The following is a 20,492-nucleotide window of genomic DNA, read 5'->3' as shown; positions in this document are numbered from 1 at the left end:
TTTTTTGCTTTGTGTTTGGGTTTGGTGTTGGGATTTTTTAATTCTTTTTTTTTGGAGACAGTTGCTGCATTCAGTGTCTGAAGTGCTTTGAGAATCCAATTAGGAAAGAAAACCTTCAAAATACAAAACAAATTAAAACAACACAAGAGGGTGATCCAAGAGGCTTTTTTTTTTTCCTAAGGTCCTTGAACAATCCCAAGGCAAGAGAGCTTGATGTCCCTGAATGCTGCATTTGTTTTAGCAGCTGGGTCTAATGAAATCACTCTGGCTTGTGAAAATGAAATAAGCAAGTTTAGCCTAAAGGCAGTGGGCCCATGGAGTCACACCCTGTTTTGTTATTACCTCTCATGCTGCCTGAAGCAATGTGTGCCTGCCTGTCTTCTCAAGATGTGAGACAGGGTGTTTTCAATAGCACATGAGCATCAAGTGTGCCTTGGGGAATACCATGAAGTAGTCAACAAGTTGAAAGTACATTCAAAATAGAGATTAAATAAGTTATTGTGGTATCAGGCTTTGTTATGGCTTCTGACCTGCAGCATTTCAAGTCAATAGTAGCAAAACATTATACTGAAATGTGGAAAACTGGCTGTAGTGCTAAACAGTTAAGAAAGTTGTACACTGTACTGGGGTGAAAGCTGTGCCACAGAAGTCAGCCGTTTACTGCTGCTGTTTCATGCCAGAGGGATAAACACCTACTATTCTAGCCTGAAGAGGCAGCTTCTCTTGTAAGCATCTTCTAAATTACTGCATGCCATGCTGGCATGAGCACTTTTTTCTCAGCTAAATGCCGATGCTACTCTTGCTACATAAAGCACAGCTTTGCCTGTTAAAATAAATCCTTCATATGAAAGATGCTGTGAGTACAGCATGCAGTGTTATATTTTGCACTGGCTCTCGTGAAATGAAAGAGCTCTTGGAAAGCTGCTCTGTTCTTTGGGGAGGGATACCCTTCTGATGTTTAACATCCTGAATGGTTTAATTTCTTGGTAATCCAAGTCCTGCCATCTATTGAATTGCCCATCAGTCCCAAAATTTCAGGTGATGCTCCAGGCTTCTAAAAGAAACAGCATCAGCCTTTCTCTACAAATCAGAGAACTGACAAAGGAGAAGCAGAGCCAACAGCATCCTGTAGATGTCCTGATAAAATGTGGTTCACTATTTTTCCATCTAGGCTGGAATTGTTTCATGCCCACTGTGTACACTCTACCTCCTGGGCTGGGACTGAACAGCGGCAATAGCTTGCAGAGTTGTTTTTCAGGCTGTGGCAGGAAAGACATCAATCACTGTGAAGCAAAACCACAAAGGGAAGTGTGGGATTGCTAAGGTTGTGCACTATGCTTCATCTAGGATAGTTAGTTAGGTAAGGTGATTTCTACAGTCTGTGAGTTACACAGCTGAAAGCCCTCATCCTCATCAAACAAACAAAACACCACAACCCTCAAGAGCTCTAGCTTTTTAATAATTATTTTAATGGTTATACAAAGTTCATAAAGCAAATGTTTAAAAATTGGACAGCATTTATTCAATCACAACTCCCACAAAAGAGCACTTAACATAAGGGTAGATATTTGCCTGTAACATGATTATGGAAAATAACACTAGAAATGAGTGCTGGCGTTACATTTTCAGGGGGTTTTATGAAGTTCCTCAATAATGCTAGAAAACAAGTAGACTGAAAAATTAAGAAATCTACAGTGAGGTGAAGTTTCGCAGGTACTGGCGGGCTTTGGTGAGACGATCAGCTCGTTCACTGAGGTAGTGCTTATGCTTAGCCGCTTCACTGTCCTCCTGAAGGAGATGGCTTAACTTGTCTTTTTCTTGTAAAAGATGCAACATTGTGGTCTGTAAGTCATCCCCAAAGTCATGAAAGGCAGAAGACAGGATGATCAGAGGTATCTGATTAGAGAGGCGTTTACTTGCTCCCTGCAAAAAGGGGGAAAAAGGCAGAAGACTTATGTCCCTGAAAGAACCAAAAAAGGAAGGGGCTATAGGCAGTATGGGAAGAAATGACAGCACATTTTTAAATGTTAAGCACTGAGTTATTGGTCAAGAAGGGAGTGCTTCTATGAACCAAAAAAAATGTTTGCCATTAGTCTTTTTTGTACCTAAAGGTCTAAAAACTAAGAGTTACGGGAATGTCAACTGTTGCTTTTTTCTCTCAGTGAACTAAACCCAAGGCAGGCTGTTTGCCACTTGGCTCTGCCAGCTATTGTTGGTAAGAGCTTATCCGAGGACATACCTGACGAACAGTATTTGTGAGCAATTTCTGGCATCAAACGTGTGTTCTCTGAAATGTTACCAATCCATTATGGTACAGGAAATCAAAGAGTGTTTTTTACTAAACTTGCTAAATTTCTGTATTTAGATGGTATTTCTGATGTGGTTGTCCTTTTAAGTGGAAGACAACTTTGGAGCAAGCATTAGCTTTAAGGGAAAATGTCTTCAGCAGTAGTGAGGCTTTGTTTTGCCTACATTCCATCTATTGATATCTCAATGAGATAATTTTCTGCTAAGCTGACAAACTGTCTGGTCTGCTATTTGTATATACAAATTGAAGCATTGACCTAGAAGAGCTTGTGGGACACTTTCCCTGAGACATCTGCAGGCCCTGGGGGCTTAGCTGGTGCTCTTGGACAGTGGGAGGTTTGAAACCTTTCCAGTGCTGGGAGGGAGCTGTCTCCAGCCCTCCTAGTGCCAGGTGAGCACTTACTCCTGAGAGACTGGTTGCAATTGAGAAACGTGCTGTCTTCCTTTCTTCTTGTAGCATCTGACTTGCAAATGGTAGTGGGAAGACCTTGAAGAGGCACATTTGATTTGTAGGTCCTATAGGGTTTGGGCAGCCTGTTTCCAGAGAAGTATAAGGTGTTTCTGGCTTTACATCTGGAGCTCAGTGGGTGCAAATCTTCCATGTACAAAGGTGGGGTTGAACTCAAGCTGAAAAATACCTAAGACTAGATGTTTAGCTTTTCTTTCTGTTTTGCAGAGATCTAGTCAATAGCAAGCAATTCGGCTGAGTCAGCTAAAGCACTTACTGAGCCTATGTTTCACTAGGCACTACTGACTGTGGTGGAAGGGAGCCTACATGCTTTAAATATAGGTGCTTTTTTGGAGCCAAACTCTACCCAGAATCTTGACAATCATGCAATAGGTGACACAGAAACATGCATGCCATTTTCAAAGGCCATGGACACTTAAAAGCTTCCATTGCATGCAGAATGTTTTGACCTTGTGTAAGTCCCATGGATATATGATGCTCTGGTATTTGTTATTGTTGAAAATGGCTCTTAGGGCATTTACAAAAATGTATATCTAACTTCTGAGACATTTGTGCTATAACAGAGAGAATAGTGAGGGGGCAGGGAAGAGTATGCAGTTCTGCCTTTGTCTCATTCTCTGAAAGCAGATAGCTTTCTCTCCTTCCATCAGCCTGAGCAGCCTGAACATTTAATGCAGGAATTTGTCAAAATCTTGCTATTGGAATTCAAGGTGAGCTGTTACCTACCTACTGCATTATTAATATTGAACTTGTTGCTTTCTAGGAGAGATTTTACAAAACAAATATCAAAAGCAAATACTGATACTGCATGTTCTCTTTGCTGTCTTTCTTTAACACAGTATTTTGTTAAAACATCCCATTTGTCTTTAGAGACTTAATTTCTATGAACTCTCTGCAATGCAGCATACACACTCTGATCTCTACAGATAGCTGAATCCGATGTTTTAACTTAACATTTTATTATCACTCCTCTTGTCACATTAGTTTAGGCTCCAACTGCAAGCCACTGACATGGCTTTCTGCTGGCAGGAGGAATATGCAGAAGGGCTTGAGGCTGACCTGAGCTGACCTAAGCTCTCAGATGCTGTGCTAAATGCTGAAGTGCTGTACATAATGTTGCTAAGCTCATGGAAACCAGTGTTATTTGAAAAATGTGATACAGACTTACAGTGGGGGAAGCTATCCTAGGCCTGTTGCTTCTTTTGCTGTAGAGGGTTCTTGCCATCAACTGAATATCAGTAACTTGTAGTTACAGGGCCAAGGGCTCTTCCTCATCCTATCCTCTCCTCCATGCTGGTAAGTGATCGAGGGAACATTGTACTGGCATGGGGCTATGTAGTCAGCAGGAGCCACTGCCTTCTCTGTGAAAAGCTAGAAAAGAGAGCTCACTTGCCTGTAGTGTATTCCCTGAGCGAGGGGCATCAGGGAACCATGCCAGGCTGGGAGGCAGTTAACATGTGCTTTAGGAACCAACTATCATTTTAAGAAATTGCAGGCTTTTCTAATCACCATATCTGGCACTGTGCAACTACTTCTCCCTAGAAACTGTGCTGAAACAGCCTTCTGACCAGCTTTGTCCTGGCATTTTCATCACTGGTCAGAAGCTCTGATTAGTTCATACAGAAGCTATGCATGTACTTGGACAAGGCACTTACACCCTCTGGCTGCTATTCCCTGCATAGTAGTAGTATGAAAGACTCAATATGTTAACTACAGTGAGACCTGGACAGCGGGTATATAGCATTCAAAGTACAGAACAACTGCTGTATGTTCATCTGTAAACTCACATAGAAGTAAGCCTTCGTATGAGAAACCAGTTCCCGGACAAAATAGGGCTCTTGTTGCAAATCAGATCCAACCTGCGATTCTTTCCCATTGCTGACTTTCTTAAAGTATTCTCCATTAACAGATTTTAAATCATTTATGTAAAGGTTATCCTGGCAGTATACAATTCTCTCCATTTTAAACTGGGTCCGGATACGTCTTTGAGCCTCCTCTGCTTGTTTCTCTCTAACGTCTTCAATTCTAGTCTAGAAAAGAAAAGAACAAGTTCTCAGACATTTGCTTTTTTTTTGCAAAGGTGTTGGTGCATAGCAGCAAAGTTCCCTCAGTCATCCTCAAATTCCCTTAACATGCTTTCTTAGCACTCTTAAGAAAGCATCCCATCTTTTCTTTCATCTTCAGTGTTTACCAGCACTTCTTCCCTCTGCATCTCTCTCACTGCCTAAAGACCCTCCCTAAATACTTCTGTGTTTGGCTGAAATAGCTTATTAGCTTGGTATCTGGTTGGCCTGGGAGCTCAGTAGGGTTTGGCCATGCAAGTAAAATAGAAAACCATCTGTTTCACTCACATTTGCATTTTAGTTTCCTTTCTAAGCAGTACCCTGTGAATGGACACTGCTTCCTTGCTGTCCAGCATTGCTTCTCATCTCTTCTTCAAAGATCTTTCTGAGAGAAAGGCTCAACGACATCCATATAATTTAACTCTACCCCAAACTGGGAACAGTCATCTTCTAACTCTCATGTCAAATGATTGTTAGCTTGTCTGCTCTTGCTCCCTTTTATTGAAGATGAGATTCCTGCACTGGCTAACAACATGGCTTGCCTTTCAGAAAGGGAAAAGCACTGTTTAGTACTCTTAGGCTACCCACATGCTTACAAATCATTGCAGGACTAAAATTAATTATAAACTCTTCAAGGCTGCCATATTGTGTTTTCTTTGCATTGTGGTGTATGTATCAACAGTGTGACTAGAATGAGTGAGGAATATATGTTTTATATCTTGTCAAAGTTGTACCAAAAGGCACTTTCATTAGTCCCATTGTAAAGGTGCTATCATTTTCATGCTTTTCCTTATTTTATAAAAAGCATAGGCGTAAAAGAAATTCAGCGGTTGCATAAGGGTAATGCAATGGGATAGGTACTCTAAGCAGTATTTACAAATGCTGTCTTTACAAATGGCTGTATTTACAAAGGCTGTTCTGTCATGCTCTTGTCTCAGGTTACAGGTAATGTCTCACCTTAACAGCTCTGTTTAGATTGTGGAAATTACCAAAATGCCTTGTAGTGAGTTCCGTAAATTTCTCTTCAACCAGTCCTAACAGACAGACAGAAGAAGAACAGACAGACAAAATAATGTCAAGTAATCAAGTGAGGTTTTTAAGCTATTGTTAATATGAGACTTGGGAAAGCTACCCATTTTCTGTATTCATCCAGAAATAGCTGGGCAGCTGTACTGGTGCACTGTGCCTTTATGACCAATACAAACAAGCAGGAATTCAGATTTCTAGGTCCAAGAGTGTGAGACATTAAAGACCTGCTGTAATCACTTAACACCTGAGAGATTGAATATCCCTGACATTTCTTTTATGAAGCAATTTCTGTGCTTACAGCTGTATCTGAGCAGATGTGCCATCACTTGGCCATGTAAGCACACCTGCATCTCACCCCCTGAGTTGCCCCTGCAGGGAGAGGGGCTAGCCACATATAGGACAGATCACTGAGTCTGGCACAGACACCGTAGCTGCCTCCTAAGGCAAACATAGGAGAGAGAGGATCATGACATACTTTTTCCTTGGGTGGTTTTTACTGGATGAACTATGTACTCTTCCCCCCAGTCTCAGCAGTCACTATATGATACAGCATACAATACACTGTATGATACAATGTACAATAGCATGCAAAGAACTGGCAAAGAAGCTGGGCTCCCAGTTCAGGTTTGTGAACGCCACTCCCTGGGTTTGGGAATACCAAGCTGCTGGGCTGCAACCAGGTACTTCTACTGTACTATTACTTTGTTATTTATGATAGTTACATTCTAACTTTATTTCACCAGCCACTGCGAAAAGTATTAATAATTGCCAGAGACCGCATGTAGAGATTGGAGGCTCTAGAGAAGTAAGACTCCAGGTTCAATCAAATTCACTTCCCCACTCTGAAGAATCCTGCCTGGAGCTCTTGCTCCAGCAGTGAGAACATCTGCTCATCCTGAAAAAAAAAAGTTAGGTGCATGGGTATGTCCCATGCAACAGCCTCATGAGGCCTGTGAGACGTACCAATCACCCTGTTCAGTATCTCAATGGCTGGCTCCTCCAGTTCTATGATCTGCTCTTTTATAACGTCTTCAAATGTCCTGTAATTGGTAAAACCTGGGAACTCTCTTCCACGATACTGTTCTTCGTATTTCCATGCTTTACCGGGTACAGTTTCATTAACTGCAATATTAAAATAACATTGCTTTACAACTAATCACTCTATTTATGAATATCAGAATTACGAAGGAGGTCTGTTTCTCCTCTTTGAAATGCTCTTGAGAAGAGCAACTACTGAGATGATCTTTCAAGCAAAACCGTTACTACAGAACTGTGCTAACACATTATTGCTCAGTTAATGACACAATGGAGCAACCACCTACATGACAGAAAGCAACCCAGAAATCATGATGGGGCTCAAAAATACTGGTTCTGCTTGGAATTGCTACCTTCATGGAACAAAACAATACCCCAAACTCCCTAAACAGTCTTATTCCAGGGAATCTACTGTTGACTATTTTTATTTAAGATATCACAGTCAGTATTTCTTTGTTAACATTACATGAATTTGCCATCTTAAATGGGGTATTATCTCTTTGAACTGGTTTACCTATTCAGGCAAAGACAGGTCTCTTGAGTGTTTTGAAATGGCCCTGTTTGGGGGTCAAATTTGTGAATTACATGCAGATGTGGAAGTAGAAGTCAAGCTATGAATGCTTTCACTTCTAACATTCAGATATACGAATCCATAGTTGGATAATTAAAAAAGAAAAAAAAAAAATCAGTGGAAAAAACTCCACAGAAAACCCAGAAGTAGATGTAGAGAATCTCTTCCAGAGTCTGAAAACCAACCTGTACAGTTAAGTTAGTACAAAGTTGTAACATGGCCACAAGAACATCTATCAGCTTTGCAACAGAAAGTTCAAGGCTTCAAATATCGAAAGGGTCTACTACTCTTAGTACTTTCCTTCATCGTAAGAAAGCTCAAGTTAAACTGTGTCATCTGACATGCGATGATGTACCTTCAGAAATCCTAGAGATGACTGATAATAGTGCCTTTTGTTGAGGAAGAGCTCGCTAAAGCTACCTGTAGTTTTCAAGTTATGTAAGTGAACTTACTTTGCTGCACATGTAAATACTTTATCTGGGCATGTATACACATGATTTTGGGGTAGCATATTGTCAGCAAGAGTTATGCTGTTGTAACAGCTGCTGTGTGTTGCTACGTGATCCTATTGTGAAGTTAGATGTATTAGTTTAAATCAATGGGGATAACCTGAAAGAGCCCAGACGGTTCCCCACTGTGGTTCAGCTGCCTTGGAATGCCTTGTAATGCAACTCAGTTGTTCTTGTCCTGTGAAGAAGTTGCATCCTTCTGCTAGTGCTTTCTGCTATTTACTTTTTTTTTTTTTTTGTCTATTTCATCATGCCTTCATTATCTTACTCTTTTATTCCTGTCCATAAAATCATGTTGATTGGCTTGATATTTCATGGGTGTGACATAAGAGATGTTAACATACACTAATGTCTGTCTGTCTTTACATATATGCATATATATATATATATGTTTGTCTCTGGTTGATGTCATTCTTGCAGCCTATTTGTACCTATCATTTTAGAGTGACTAGTAATGCTGACATAGATGTGCATAGTATTTGCTTTGAGAACTGCTTGTCTGATAGCTGATGCTAATTCATCTCTAAGAGCAAGTGATGGGGTCTCTGAAAGATGTGCAGGAGATGCTGCAAAAGATGTTGAGTGTGCGGCAGAGTTCAGCTTGTGTGCATCACCCTATGACTGTGTTTAGCTCTGAATTCAGTTAAGCAATTAGCAAAGTGGGAGATACACGGGAAGGGGTGCTCTTTACAAGGTGTGGTGATTTCAGACTCAGAATTGCTTTCTCCACCCCTTAAACCAGAGCTAAAGTAGAACAAAAAAGACCAAAATTGCAAAATGTTCCTAATAATAGTAATAATAAAAATAGTAATAGAATTATAGCAGATTCATTATATAGTTTAAAATAATTATAATGATGATAATGATATGTTTGGTTTATTGCTGTTATTTAGAAGAATGGTTCAGAGACTCGCCAACCAGTTTTGTGGCAGGGCCCATAGTCTTGATTTTACTGTTTTGCTGGGAGAAGAGAGAGATTCACTGATCTCTCCGTAATGACAGCATTTAACACAAGCTCCGTCCTTTTCCTCAAGGACTAAAGCATAACTTGCCTAACACTACAACAGATGCATGCTTCCTGCTTCTTGTTTTTACTTTCGTGGAACAACCCATTGATGATGCTGTGTCTTGATTTAAAAGCAAGGGAATAGAATCTCAGTTCAGCTGCAAACAACGGTTTTCTATACTTACCCTTTGCAGCACACTCTAGGAGGACCGCTTCCCATGTTTGGAACTCTTTGCGGATTTTTGTAAAAAGTCTGATTTCATTTCCAACCAACTGTTCCTCTCCACGTATTGTCTGAGAGACATCTTGGTTAAAGAGTTTGATCAACTGTAGTGAATTAAAGAACAAGCAAGAACGTTGTAAAGTTTAATTTCTCCAGACTGACTTGCATCTGTAAAGCAAATCTGCAATCTTCTGATGTTAAGGCAGGAACGTGGTTCATTGAAAACATCCCTTCCTTACATCTTTTATGCTTGTAACTCCTGTTGTTTTGTTTGGTTTTTGTTTGGCTGTCCCCAAACCAGCACAGCTGGAGGAGAACAAACTTGATACTTTTTTTGTTTTTCCTTTCCTGTGGACTCTTAGAACCATTTAGCAAATTCTATTTGACCAGACTTGTATGAAACCTTTGAAGGCTGATGAGCCTTCATAAGTGCCCCTGCTGGCCTCCCAAAAGCTTTCTGTAAGGGATTAGTTCCCCAAGATAAGATACTTAGATGGTAGTAAACCATATTTTGATATCAAGAATGCATTCGATGAGTGCTGTAAACAATATAAACCCTTCAAAATGTTTGGCAGGCAGGAGTGTAATTTTTCCATCCCTGAAATGCTTGAGTTTGACCTTTCAACCGAGTTGTTGTTCAGTTCTCATCACATAATCACATGAAAAATATTTCTAGAAGGGACCAGGAGCTCCTGTGGTCCATTATTTTTGCAGCTATGGTGTATTCCTGCCAGAGGTTTGTCTATGTTGCTCTTGAAACACTTCGATGACAGATACCACAAGCTTCCTGGTGCTCTATGCCAATGGTTTCCTAACTGTTAGTGTTTTCTTTTTCTCCCATGTTTACCTCTTCATTCTGCTCTGTGACAAAATCAATACTGATACTCACATCGGTGAGGACAGTCAGCTTCTCAGACTCTGTTGTGGGTGAGACTGTTCTGTACTTTTGTAGATCCTGTAATGTTTTTTGGAGTGCCTCATAAATTTGGTTCTCCAGTGCTGGCAAAGTGTTCTGGTGGGTAGACAGTGAAGAAGGATATTTAGGTAGGTTGAACATGTTTGGTTTTGGAAGGCAAATAAAATCACTCTAAGAATGACCTATACCTGCACAAGATCTTTGCTGTTCTTTGAAGTCTAAGAGCTTGCTGTCCTTGCATCCCACACATGACAGTGGGATACCATGGAAATGCAAATATGGCCTTCATTGAGAGCAGGCAGGGGGCTAAGACCCCTCTGAGAAGACAAGCTGGACATCACTGTGAGGTGGGCAGAGCAGCTACAGTCCCTAGGCAACCTAGCAATAGTCCCTAGCAACATTTCATCTATAGTGAGCCAAAAACTATGTCCTCACAGGTTGTGCCAGGGAGGTGGTGATGTGGGGAATGCATTGACCCTTCCATTCCTGATAAATGCCTGAGTGAACACAGCTGTTTAGTTGCATCAGAATATGTAAATGCTTGTTTTTTCTCCTTCAGTACTGAATTTAGAGGCTCCCTGTATTTTAGCATTTTCCCTTAATGGAATAAGATGTATTACATACAGATACATGTCTATAAAATTAAAAGTCCAATATATTTACATTAGTATAATAACATAATAAAACAGTTACGTCTTACTTGATTTTTTTAAAAACATTTTCAGTTAAATAGAAATTATTGTGTTTTAGTAAGCTCATAGCAGTAACTTGTCACCCAGTCAATCAGCATTCACAAACAAGAAGAAATAACACGGCTGTCATTGAAAAGGCAGGAGTTATGAGTCACAAATGAAATTATTTGCCTATTGTAATGTTCGGGTTAAGATTAATAGAACACAGTTTTTTTCACCTTTAACTCTCAGTGCAATTTGTCCTCAGATTGTTGGACTGAAGGATAATTAAGTGCTCTCTATGCATGCAAAGATGCAATCCGATTGCAATCAATTGCAACCCAAGGTTGAAGGGCTGAACTTATTTCTAGATTGTAACTAACACAGCTTAGTATAGCACTTCTGTTACTTACAATAATATGTCTCACAAGTTCATTTGTGAGCTTTTCTGCCAGATAAGGGATAGTAGCTCTTTTTTCTTCCAGCAGAATGCTGCAAAAAAAGAGGAAAAGGTGATTTTGAGTAGACTACATGGGCAGGGCAAGGAGGTAGCACTGATGCTTTGCTGTTTTCACTAGTTGTACACAATTTGAGTAAATACACAAATTGAGTAAAATAAGGGATGTCTGGGCAGTGCAAGCACAGATGCGGCAGCAGCCCAGGACTCTGGGCATTTTACACAAGAGTTGTTTGTCAGATACTGCTACTGGCAAAGCAAATGGAAACAGGGAAGAACCTGAAAATAGCAAATTGTAACAGCAGATTAATGTGCTGCTGTGTTATTTCTGCATTGAAGTACACTGATTCCAAACCCTTTTCACCTACCATTCTCTATGTTATGATTGCTTTGCTGCTGAGTCATCTTCTGGGGAAATCTGTGCCCTTAGCACAGGCAGTATCCTTTCTCATGCTGAGTTTAACCATGTTTCCCAGTGCATAGAAACACTTCAGTGCGTGACTTGAAGTGCTTAAGCACGTAAGATGCTTAAATTAGATTTTTTGAGACTATTCTGAACTTTCGAAGACCATTGCACTTCTCCCAGGGTTAAGGGGAGATATATATGTCAAACTTGTATCCAAAATGCATTTTAAAGTTCTATTTGATGTGTAAAATTCTTCTGGCTTCCTCGAATGTAACACTACATGGGCAATGAGAAATAGTGCGTATCATTAATACCTGTTTCTAACCCTAATTTAAATCTCAGCAAGTCAACGGGAAGCTTTGAAGTGACTTTAATATGTTTTCGATTAGGTCCTTGCTGTGAGAAGTACCTGAAATGTTTGTGAGCCTGGAAGAATTTTCTCTCCTGCTGGATTGCAGTAGCCAAGGACAGTTTGTCGTGGATGTCCTGCTGCCCGCGACACTTCACAATCATGTAACCTTTTTTGAGGGGAATGACCTTGTTTTGCATTATCTTAATGACAGACTCTTCAGTTCCTCTATCCACCAGGTCAGGTTTTGTGAGGATCCCTGGGAAATTACACAAAGAGAAAGTTAGTCAGGTGCAGAGATTAAAGGTGGGAGAGGTGTAGCAGGACACCCAGAGCAGGAATACTCTGCACCTTGCTTTATAAAGCAACTTCTCGTCATTTGTTTGGGTTTTTTTTTCTCCTCTAGAGAGCTGTCAGCTCTTGGGCTTTGCACTATAAAACTTGCTCCGCAGTTGGCCTCCCACTCTCTTTTTGCCTTGCAAATCCTTTTTTAACAGGCAGCAGCAAAGCTTTCCCGCAGTTATAACACGTATGCCAGCGAGACTCAAAACTGAGGGATTCTTTGAGCTACTGGATCATCTCAAGCTTTGTAAATAGTTCATTTAGGCTGTCTTTTCCTTCTTCTAGTAGCTAATTCTACAGATCTAGCATGGAATACAGAGCATCAGACCTTCATGGAAACAAGATTCACATTTCTCTTCAACTTGTAGATAAAAAACTGTCTCACCTAGTGTCCTTTCTCCACTGGGATCCACCTCTTGAGCCATTTTCAATGCTTCTGTTGTTGCAATATCCACATTACATGGCACCACTACCAAATTGAGTGTTTCTTTGAAGCGAATAATTTTTTTAAGTAGTATTTTGATCTGGAATGCAATGCAGCATTAACAAAATTCAGTGAAATTAGATGCTTCCACGTAAGATGTGACTATTTCTAGCAATATGAGCCACTGCCTAATGGCATTAAATGTCACAATTACTAAGGATAGTATTACATGCTAAAGGATAGCATGGAAATGGATCAGCAGTAAAATGCAGCCTCTTTTTCTATGTCAAGATTAATCAAACATCTAGCATGTTTAGATGTTATACCTGTCCTGAGAGCTATCTGCAGTTTAACTTCTCATGCATATAATCTGTCATGGAAATATTGAAGATATTTTGCGAATAATCACATGTGAGAAAAACAAGTTCTGATGCCAAGGTACACACTTACAGAAAGCAAGATAGATCATGTTGATAAATCTCAAATTTGTATCTCTGAAAGGAGAGAAAATGTCTTTGTCTTACATTTCAGTGGAGTATTTGTGGGAAAAGAATCCAACCCAAAACCTCAAACCAAAACCAGGCGACCAAACAAAAACCCCAAGTCACACAAGTCATCTATTTGGTGTTGCTTCTATGTTCCAATGCCAGACTAAAAGAGTTTGCCATAGTTTGTGTTGTATTACAAAAGGTTTACACACCTCTATTGTGTTTATACTAAAGTAAGTTTATTCTTTTTTTCTGCTGAGTTTTGGTAAAGGTGCATCTCTTTCCTACTTCACATTCATCCCAATTTCTAACATGCTACAATGCTATAGCCTCTGTCTATGAGGGATGCAGGCTGAAAATGTGTGGAATGTGTCATACCTGCTGCTTTTTTCTGAATACAATAGAAAGATTACTAAGTGTGAAATGAAATTCATCTTCTCCCAGGGAATTAAGCTCAGATAATCCAATCTTGTCTTACCTGCTGCTTTCTTCTAAATACAATAGAAAGATTACTAAGTGTGAAATAAAATTAGGCTTCTCCCAGGGAATTAAGATCAGATAATCTAATCTTGTCTCAGTTTTATTGGTATGTCTAGTTCAGTTTGGGCTACTCTTATTCCAAGTTCCAATTTAAAGGTATTCTAGGAGAAACAGTACACCCAGCTCCTGCACATCATCCTTATAGATCATAGAATCATAGAACAGTTAGGGTTGGAAAGGACCTTAAGATCATCTAGTTCCAACACCCTGCCATGGGCAGGGACACCTCACACTAAACCATCTCACCCAAGGCTCTGTCCAACCTGACCTTGAACACCACCAGGGATGGAGCATTCACAGCTTCCCTAGGCAACCGATTCCAATACCTCACCACCCTCACAGGAAAGAATTCCTTCCTTATATCCAATCTAAACTTCCCATTTAAGTCTTAACCCATTACCTCTTGTCCTGTCACTACAGTCCCTAATGAATAGCCCATCCCCAGCATCGCTATAGGTCCCCTTCAGATACTGGAAGGCTGCTATGAGGTCTCCATGCAGCCTTCTCTTCTCCAGGCTGAACAGCCCCAACTTTCTCAGCCTATCTTCATACGGGAGGTGCTCCAGTCCCCTGATCATCCCCATGGCCGTTCTGTGGACTGAACCACACCGCTTGGTGTCATCAGCAAACTTGCTGAGGGCACACTCAATCCCACTGCCCATGTCAGCGACAAAGATGTTGAACAAGACCAGTCCCAACATCAATCCCTGAGGGATACCACTCTTTACTGGTCTCCAGCTGAACATTGAGATATTGACCACAACTCTTTGCATGCAGCCATCCAGCCAGCTGTTTATCCACCGAGTGGTCCATCCATCAAATTGATGTCTCTCCAATTTAGAGACAAAGGATGGCCTTGTCCAACTAGAGTTTTATCTGCATTCCCCAGCGTTTCTTCTAAAAGCAACCAGAGGAAGAGCAGAGATCCCCCCCAATTTAGTGCATATTCCGTTTACTTGAAAAAGGGTCTGCTGGGACCCCTTAAGGGGTGAGAAAAACCAGGATGAGTCTGATTCTGATGAGCTCCATAAGTAAGGGATGACAGAGCGAAAAACCTGTAAAAGGGCCAATTTGCTGCCTTGTTCCAGGAGAGCTTACAAGAGCTCAGATCTATTCACCTTTGCCAAATGCACCCAAAAAGCTGGTAAGTGACAACTCATTTTGGAATCTATCTATCTTCCAGACTGCAGTCTAGCCAAGGTACAGACAGGCAACACTGTGTTCAGGGTCCATATGGGTGGCTTATTCCATGCTCCCATGGGTAGGCTGTGGCAGGGCCCCTGACCTGGCTCCTTCACAGCTAGTGTGCCTCTGGCACAACAGGGCAGACAGAAGATCCTGGGCCTCGCTGTTCCTGTGAGCAATTCCTTGCCTGAAAAATAGGCCTATTTGTCAGTGTAGCTTTATTGCTGGCTCAGAAGCCCAGCATAATAACTTCAGCATCCTACAGCAAAGGCTTGTATATGAGGTAGGTTACAGAAGTGACTGGATGAACAGATTGGTGCGAGACTGAGTTTTACCTGTTCCCCAATGTCTTTTGGCTGGTCCCCCACAGCCACTCTGGCAATTCCAGGAAGATCAATTAATGTCAGATCTGGTACGTCTGGCGACCAAACTTCTAGAGAAACTAGTTCTCCACTAATGGCACCTTTAGTACCAGCCACAACATTCTGGGCTGAAGAAGAAAAGAACAAGTCAATGAATATAAGCTTCAAATAATGCATGAAAGTGAAGTTGAGCACAATGACTTTGAAAAATATCTGCTACCAACTAAAGTACTTTTAGGCTTGGCTTTTTTAGGCATGGCATCCAGACATGCACGTAAATCCATTAATGTAAAAATATAAAGAAATTATTATGCAATTTGTGGATACATGGAGTCCTTTTGCAATGTGAACTTTAATATTTTACAGAGCATATACTTATTAACTTTCATATACGCAAAATACACATAAGTAAACCACAACAAAAGTGATAAGACAGAATAGTGATCAGTTTTAGAAATTCGATTTCTCAGTGTTAAGACACTTTGTAGGCATTAATTAATCCTTGGCTGCCTCAAAAGATAATGACATTCTATATTCTTCACATTTTGATAGGTTGAGAGATCAAGTGATTTGTCCCAAATCTTGTAAGGCGATACTGCTTGAACTGTGAACAGTACAGACAAGCAAGGAAGCTCAGTAGTCATTATTAGGAGGAATTTTCAGTTCTGTAATTAGATTAATCAATTCATACCACTTACTTGGCCAGTTTTGGAAGGATATGTTGAAAACACCAAAATAATATATTGAAAAGCTAATGGAAAAACATTAGGAAATTAACAATATTGCAGAGCAGTGTTAGTCAAAGAAATAAGAACAATCCAATTTTCACAAAGACCTTACCATACTTTGGGCAAGAAAAATGTTTCCTTGCACAGCATAAAATACCACAAAATCAAAGCTATGACATAAAAAGTGCAGTGATTGAGGCTGTAGTCACACTAGCTGGCAGAAGCTCTTTATGCTTTCTAGTCTGCCTTCTTGCAATTTTCTCCAAAATCGTAAGTTTTACAGGCACAGACACCTCAAACATTCTCTGAGTGAACTGATGACAGGGACCAGTTAAGGCTTCGTATTTGACTGAGAACCTTCCCAAACCAGGCAGACAGCATCCAGCTGAGGACACAGCCTGGCCTTTTATTGGACATCATGGGTCATCCTCACTATTGATCTAATAAGTGGTACAACTTTCATAAGAGAAATATGTTATGCTCCCCCACCATCTTCTGCTCTAAATCCAGCTCTTAGTGTTACTGCTGGCTACAATCACTGTGTTATTGTGTAATCACTACAGTCTGGGGACTGCTGCTTAGCCTAAGAAAAGATGAGAAAGGATTCAGAGATTGAGAAAGCGGAATCAGAGGGGAATACATTACAGCTCACCTTGTCTTATTGCATTATCCACCTCAGAGGCACTGTGGAGCTCTATGTTAAAATTGCGGTAACGAATTTTCCCTTTCCATGGCTGGGTGGCAGGTGTTCTTTTCAGTTTAAGTTCCAAGGGACATCGAGTAACAATACCTGCAGCAGTTCCAAAGACAGAGGTAACTCTCTCAGCAGCTGTTACGCATGATGCACAGCTATGGACTGCATGGCGTACATAGGGCTGCCTAATACTTTGCACAGAGACACAGAAATGTTTCAGGAAACTTTGACAAAGGGCTGTCATCTGACTTGTTCAGAGTAGGACTGTCATTGGCACTAACGAGGTCAGTTATGGCTCTGTCCAGCCATAGTTTGTCTTGCAAGCCTCCAAGGATGGAGATTTGCACTTCTCTGGGTGACTTGTTTTGGTGCTGCCATATATCCTATGAGAACCTTTTCCTCAAGTCCAGCTTGAAAGACTAAATGGCACTGTCAATGCACACAGAACTTGCAGACCTTATGTTTGTGTATATACACACACAGAGAACTGGAAGGCGAATCATGAGCAGCAAAGTCTTCCAACAATCTTCTCTGACTTACATAACATTCGAGGCACATATTTGTTAACAGAGATCTTTGTATACTTTTTTCCGTACAAAAAAAAAAAAAAAAAAAAAGAAAGAACAAAAAGAACAATAGGTATCTGTAAGAAAATCTTGTTTGAAGAAACCCACAAACCAACTTCAAAAGCAAATTTCAAAGCTAATCTTCTATGTGAAACCGATACTCTGCTGCACTACTCTGCTGGGAAATGTACAGAATCAGCTGATGCGAGCTTTCAATCTGGCCACATTTTGGGACAAGTACATTACACTATACTTTTCTTACTCCTGGTCTCTTGACCACCCAGGAAGTGTGCCTTGTTGAAGTTACCCTGTGCTGCACATCTGTTTCTTCTACTGGAGACCAGAGCTGAGAAGGCCCTTGGGATCTCACAATTTAGATACAGTCTCAGGCATGGAGTTATCCAATTCTAGAAAATAAAATAATAAAAATCCCTTCTAAAAAGTGAAATTCAGGTAAGTTCTGAGAAAGTGAATCCTTACCATTGCCTCTAGGAAGAGCAATACCAGACAGGGCTTCTAGGACAGAGCTTTTCCCAGAGCTCTGGTCTCCAATCACTGCAATTGCAGGTAAAGCCATGTCTTTTTCTATTCCGAGAGCTCTTAGGCTATCGATGAGATTAATGCAGGGTCGGATTTTTTCTTCATATTGGTTATACAAGGTACGTTCTGCTGCCTGTTAGAGTTAAATTTACAATTAATTTTTGATTATTTTAAAAGAAGTTGTTTCCACACAAAACCACCCCACTTTTAGGCATCTTTTCTGGCCAAGCTGTACTTCATATCATTATGCATCCTTGCACCTCCATGTTATACACAGGTGTCTGTAAATAGGACAAAATCAGTTGATGTTGGCTCAATGATTATCCTCAGTTAAAATACCAAGCTTAGTAAGCTATTGTGAGAAGGTAAAGAGTAAAGGGAGACTCATTACTAAATGTGCTTTGTTAATTTACTGTTGTAGTTTTTATAAAAAATAGCTACCATTTTCTTCCATTCATCTACAGTTGTACCAGATGATGTGTATGCAACTGAAATCTAATCCCAGTAGCAAGAGAATTTAGTACACAATAACTTATTAAATCTTTGTTTTGAAGTTTGATGGTTTAATTTTTGCACCGACACTGAAAGTGTTCTGATCTAGCATCCTTAACAGGTGGCTAAAATCTTTTAGTTCATGATGGCTCTTCTTTCTGTGACTCATTTTAGGCTAGGGTAAAGGATGAATGATTTGTTTTAAATGAAAGATTATTATTATTTTTTGATACATATGCCAGGTATTAACAAAGGCTCTTCATTTTCATAAAACTAAACCAAATAATTTCCATCCCTTTACAAAACTGGTCCACCTGCTGTTAAATATGGTCACCTAAAGTTGGTTCAGCTTGGTTTCTTCTCCCTATTCCTGTCTCCATTCTGGTCTGGCTGCTGCATTTAAAAGTGTAATTCTGATAACACCAGTATCTTACAAACCCTAATGGGTCAGGCACATTCATACCTAATTTCTTGCGAAGAAAACCAGGATTTTCCCACCTTCGCCTACGTCTAAGAAAGCCACCTCTGAAAATACATCTATCAGTCGTATATAATCAAACACAGCAGCTTTTTTCTTTCAAAATAAGAAAGATATCACACATTACTGGCAGCAGGTATTTAAAAACCTTATTGGTAAGGTTCTTCATTATGATATTTACTAGCTGGTAAATTCTAACCATTTTGAAGGAACTTCATTAACTATGACACAGATTGAAAACCAATCAGTGTCAAATTTTCAACACAGATAATGATCAATCTTCATATTTCTATTGAAGATAGAAGAGCCTTAAGTAAAAAAAATCTCCTAAAGGATTTCTATTCAACATTTGCTAATTGTTACCAATGAAGCAGATATATGTTGCACATTAAAATGGCTGCTAGGCTGCTGCCATCCTATTTTTTACACCTGTATTTTTTATGCTTGCAGATTAATTGCAGGTACTTAACTTCCTAGTTACACAAAGGACTGCTTGGCCCTGATCCCAAAAGTACTCCTCTGCTTAGGCCTAACAAGATCAGATTGACCAAAGAGACAACAAAATTCATTTTGGAGTACAAAGTGAAGCAAAAGAATAACAATGGGGAGCATCTATGCCACCTTCTGGTATCTGCCTTACTTTGTCCTCTTCTCCATAATATTGTTTCTTCAACTCCTTATGGTCACAGTTAGGCTTTCTCTCCATCACGCTACCCATCATCGTAACTTCATCTTCTAACTCTGGTGGAAGAGGTACTGCAAAAGCTTTGAAAGATGGTTATAAGGAATGCAATGCAAAACCATTTTTCATTAGGGCAAATTTTGTTCCATCAAAAGGTTGGTTGAGTACTACAATCTTATTATCCATGGCCCGCTGAATTTTTGGCTTACCCGGTAGACTGTCCATCGGTGCTTTACTAGTCATTGCTCTTTGGTCCAATTACTCCTTTATATAGCTCCTGAAATCAAACATAGGGCACTGAGTGACTAAACTCGTAACAGTTATCATAGCAGAGAAAATCAAACACCACTTTTATTTACTGATTCAAACCCTCAGCAGATATCAGCTGCCACAGGATTTTCAAATGAAATATTATGCTGAAAGGTGTTTTGAGGACCTCAGTCAGTATAGCAGCTGCTGGGCATGGCTGGAGAGAGTGTGCAAATGCTAACTTCAGTCACCTGGGGTCAGGAGTATAGGTCTGTGTTGCTGCACAAAGAGGGTCTTACATGGGTGGGCCAATGGCAGTGAGAGTAGGACACATCAAGACATAGTCTGCTATGAGGCCAAGTCACCTCTCCTGCAGTAGAAACACTTGGCAGAGGCAAGTCTTACCCCTATTTTAGAAGTCTTAGTTCCCCTCCTCTATAAATTAAAACTCTCTCCAAAAAGCAAACTTTGCTTGACATAATGTTAGAGAAGTGACAACTAGGAGACTCTTTTTTCTTCTTTGTCAGATTTCCATTTTATTAAATTTTGTTGATACATTTTCTATGGGTGACTGAAGAAATCAGAGGCCTTTGATGTGACATTTGCAGGGGAAGCAGCTTCCAGAATGATTTAAAGAGAAATTCTAGAATGATTTAAAGAGAAAAACACAGAATTATTTTTTCAAAGATAGATTTATTTCTTTTTAACCTT

At 40.1% G+C, this 20,492-nt stretch overlaps 1 protein-coding gene across 1 annotated transcript; it reads right to left on the bottom strand.

Annotated features, from left to right (window-relative positions):
- Positions 1–1,436: 1,436 nt before the first annotated feature.
- LOC133215264 (interferon-induced GTP-binding protein Mx-like) lies at positions 1,437–19,772 on the bottom strand. Its single transcript, XM_061359187.1, has 14 exons — positions 19,742–19,772; positions 19,491–19,615; positions 17,821–18,013; positions 16,733–16,870; positions 15,326–15,480; positions 12,739–12,877; positions 12,072–12,270; positions 11,213–11,291; positions 10,102–10,224; positions 9,175–9,316; positions 6,832–6,990; positions 5,797–5,873; positions 4,564–4,806; positions 1,437–1,923 (listed from the first exon to the last, which is right to left on the bottom strand). Exons 1-14 carry the CDS (start codon positions 19,755–19,757, stop codon positions 1,690–1,692), a joined length of 2,022 nt encoding a protein of 673 aa, XP_061215171.1. The 5' UTR covers positions 19,758–19,772; the 3' UTR covers positions 1,437–1,689.
- Positions 19,773–20,492: the final 720 nt, after the last annotated feature.

This window comes from Neopsephotus bourkii, unplaced genomic scaffold (assembly GCF_033783945.1).
Source record: "Neopsephotus bourkii isolate Nb327-2 ecotype Australia unplaced genomic scaffold, CSIRO-AGI_Nbou_v1 NB_962, whole genome shotgun sequence".
Lineage (NCBI taxonomy): Eukaryota > Metazoa > Chordata > Aves > Psittaciformes > Psittacidae > Neopsephotus > Neopsephotus bourkii.
Note: the sequence above shows the minus strand (reverse complement) of the source record. Positions and strands in the feature narration are given on the sequence as shown.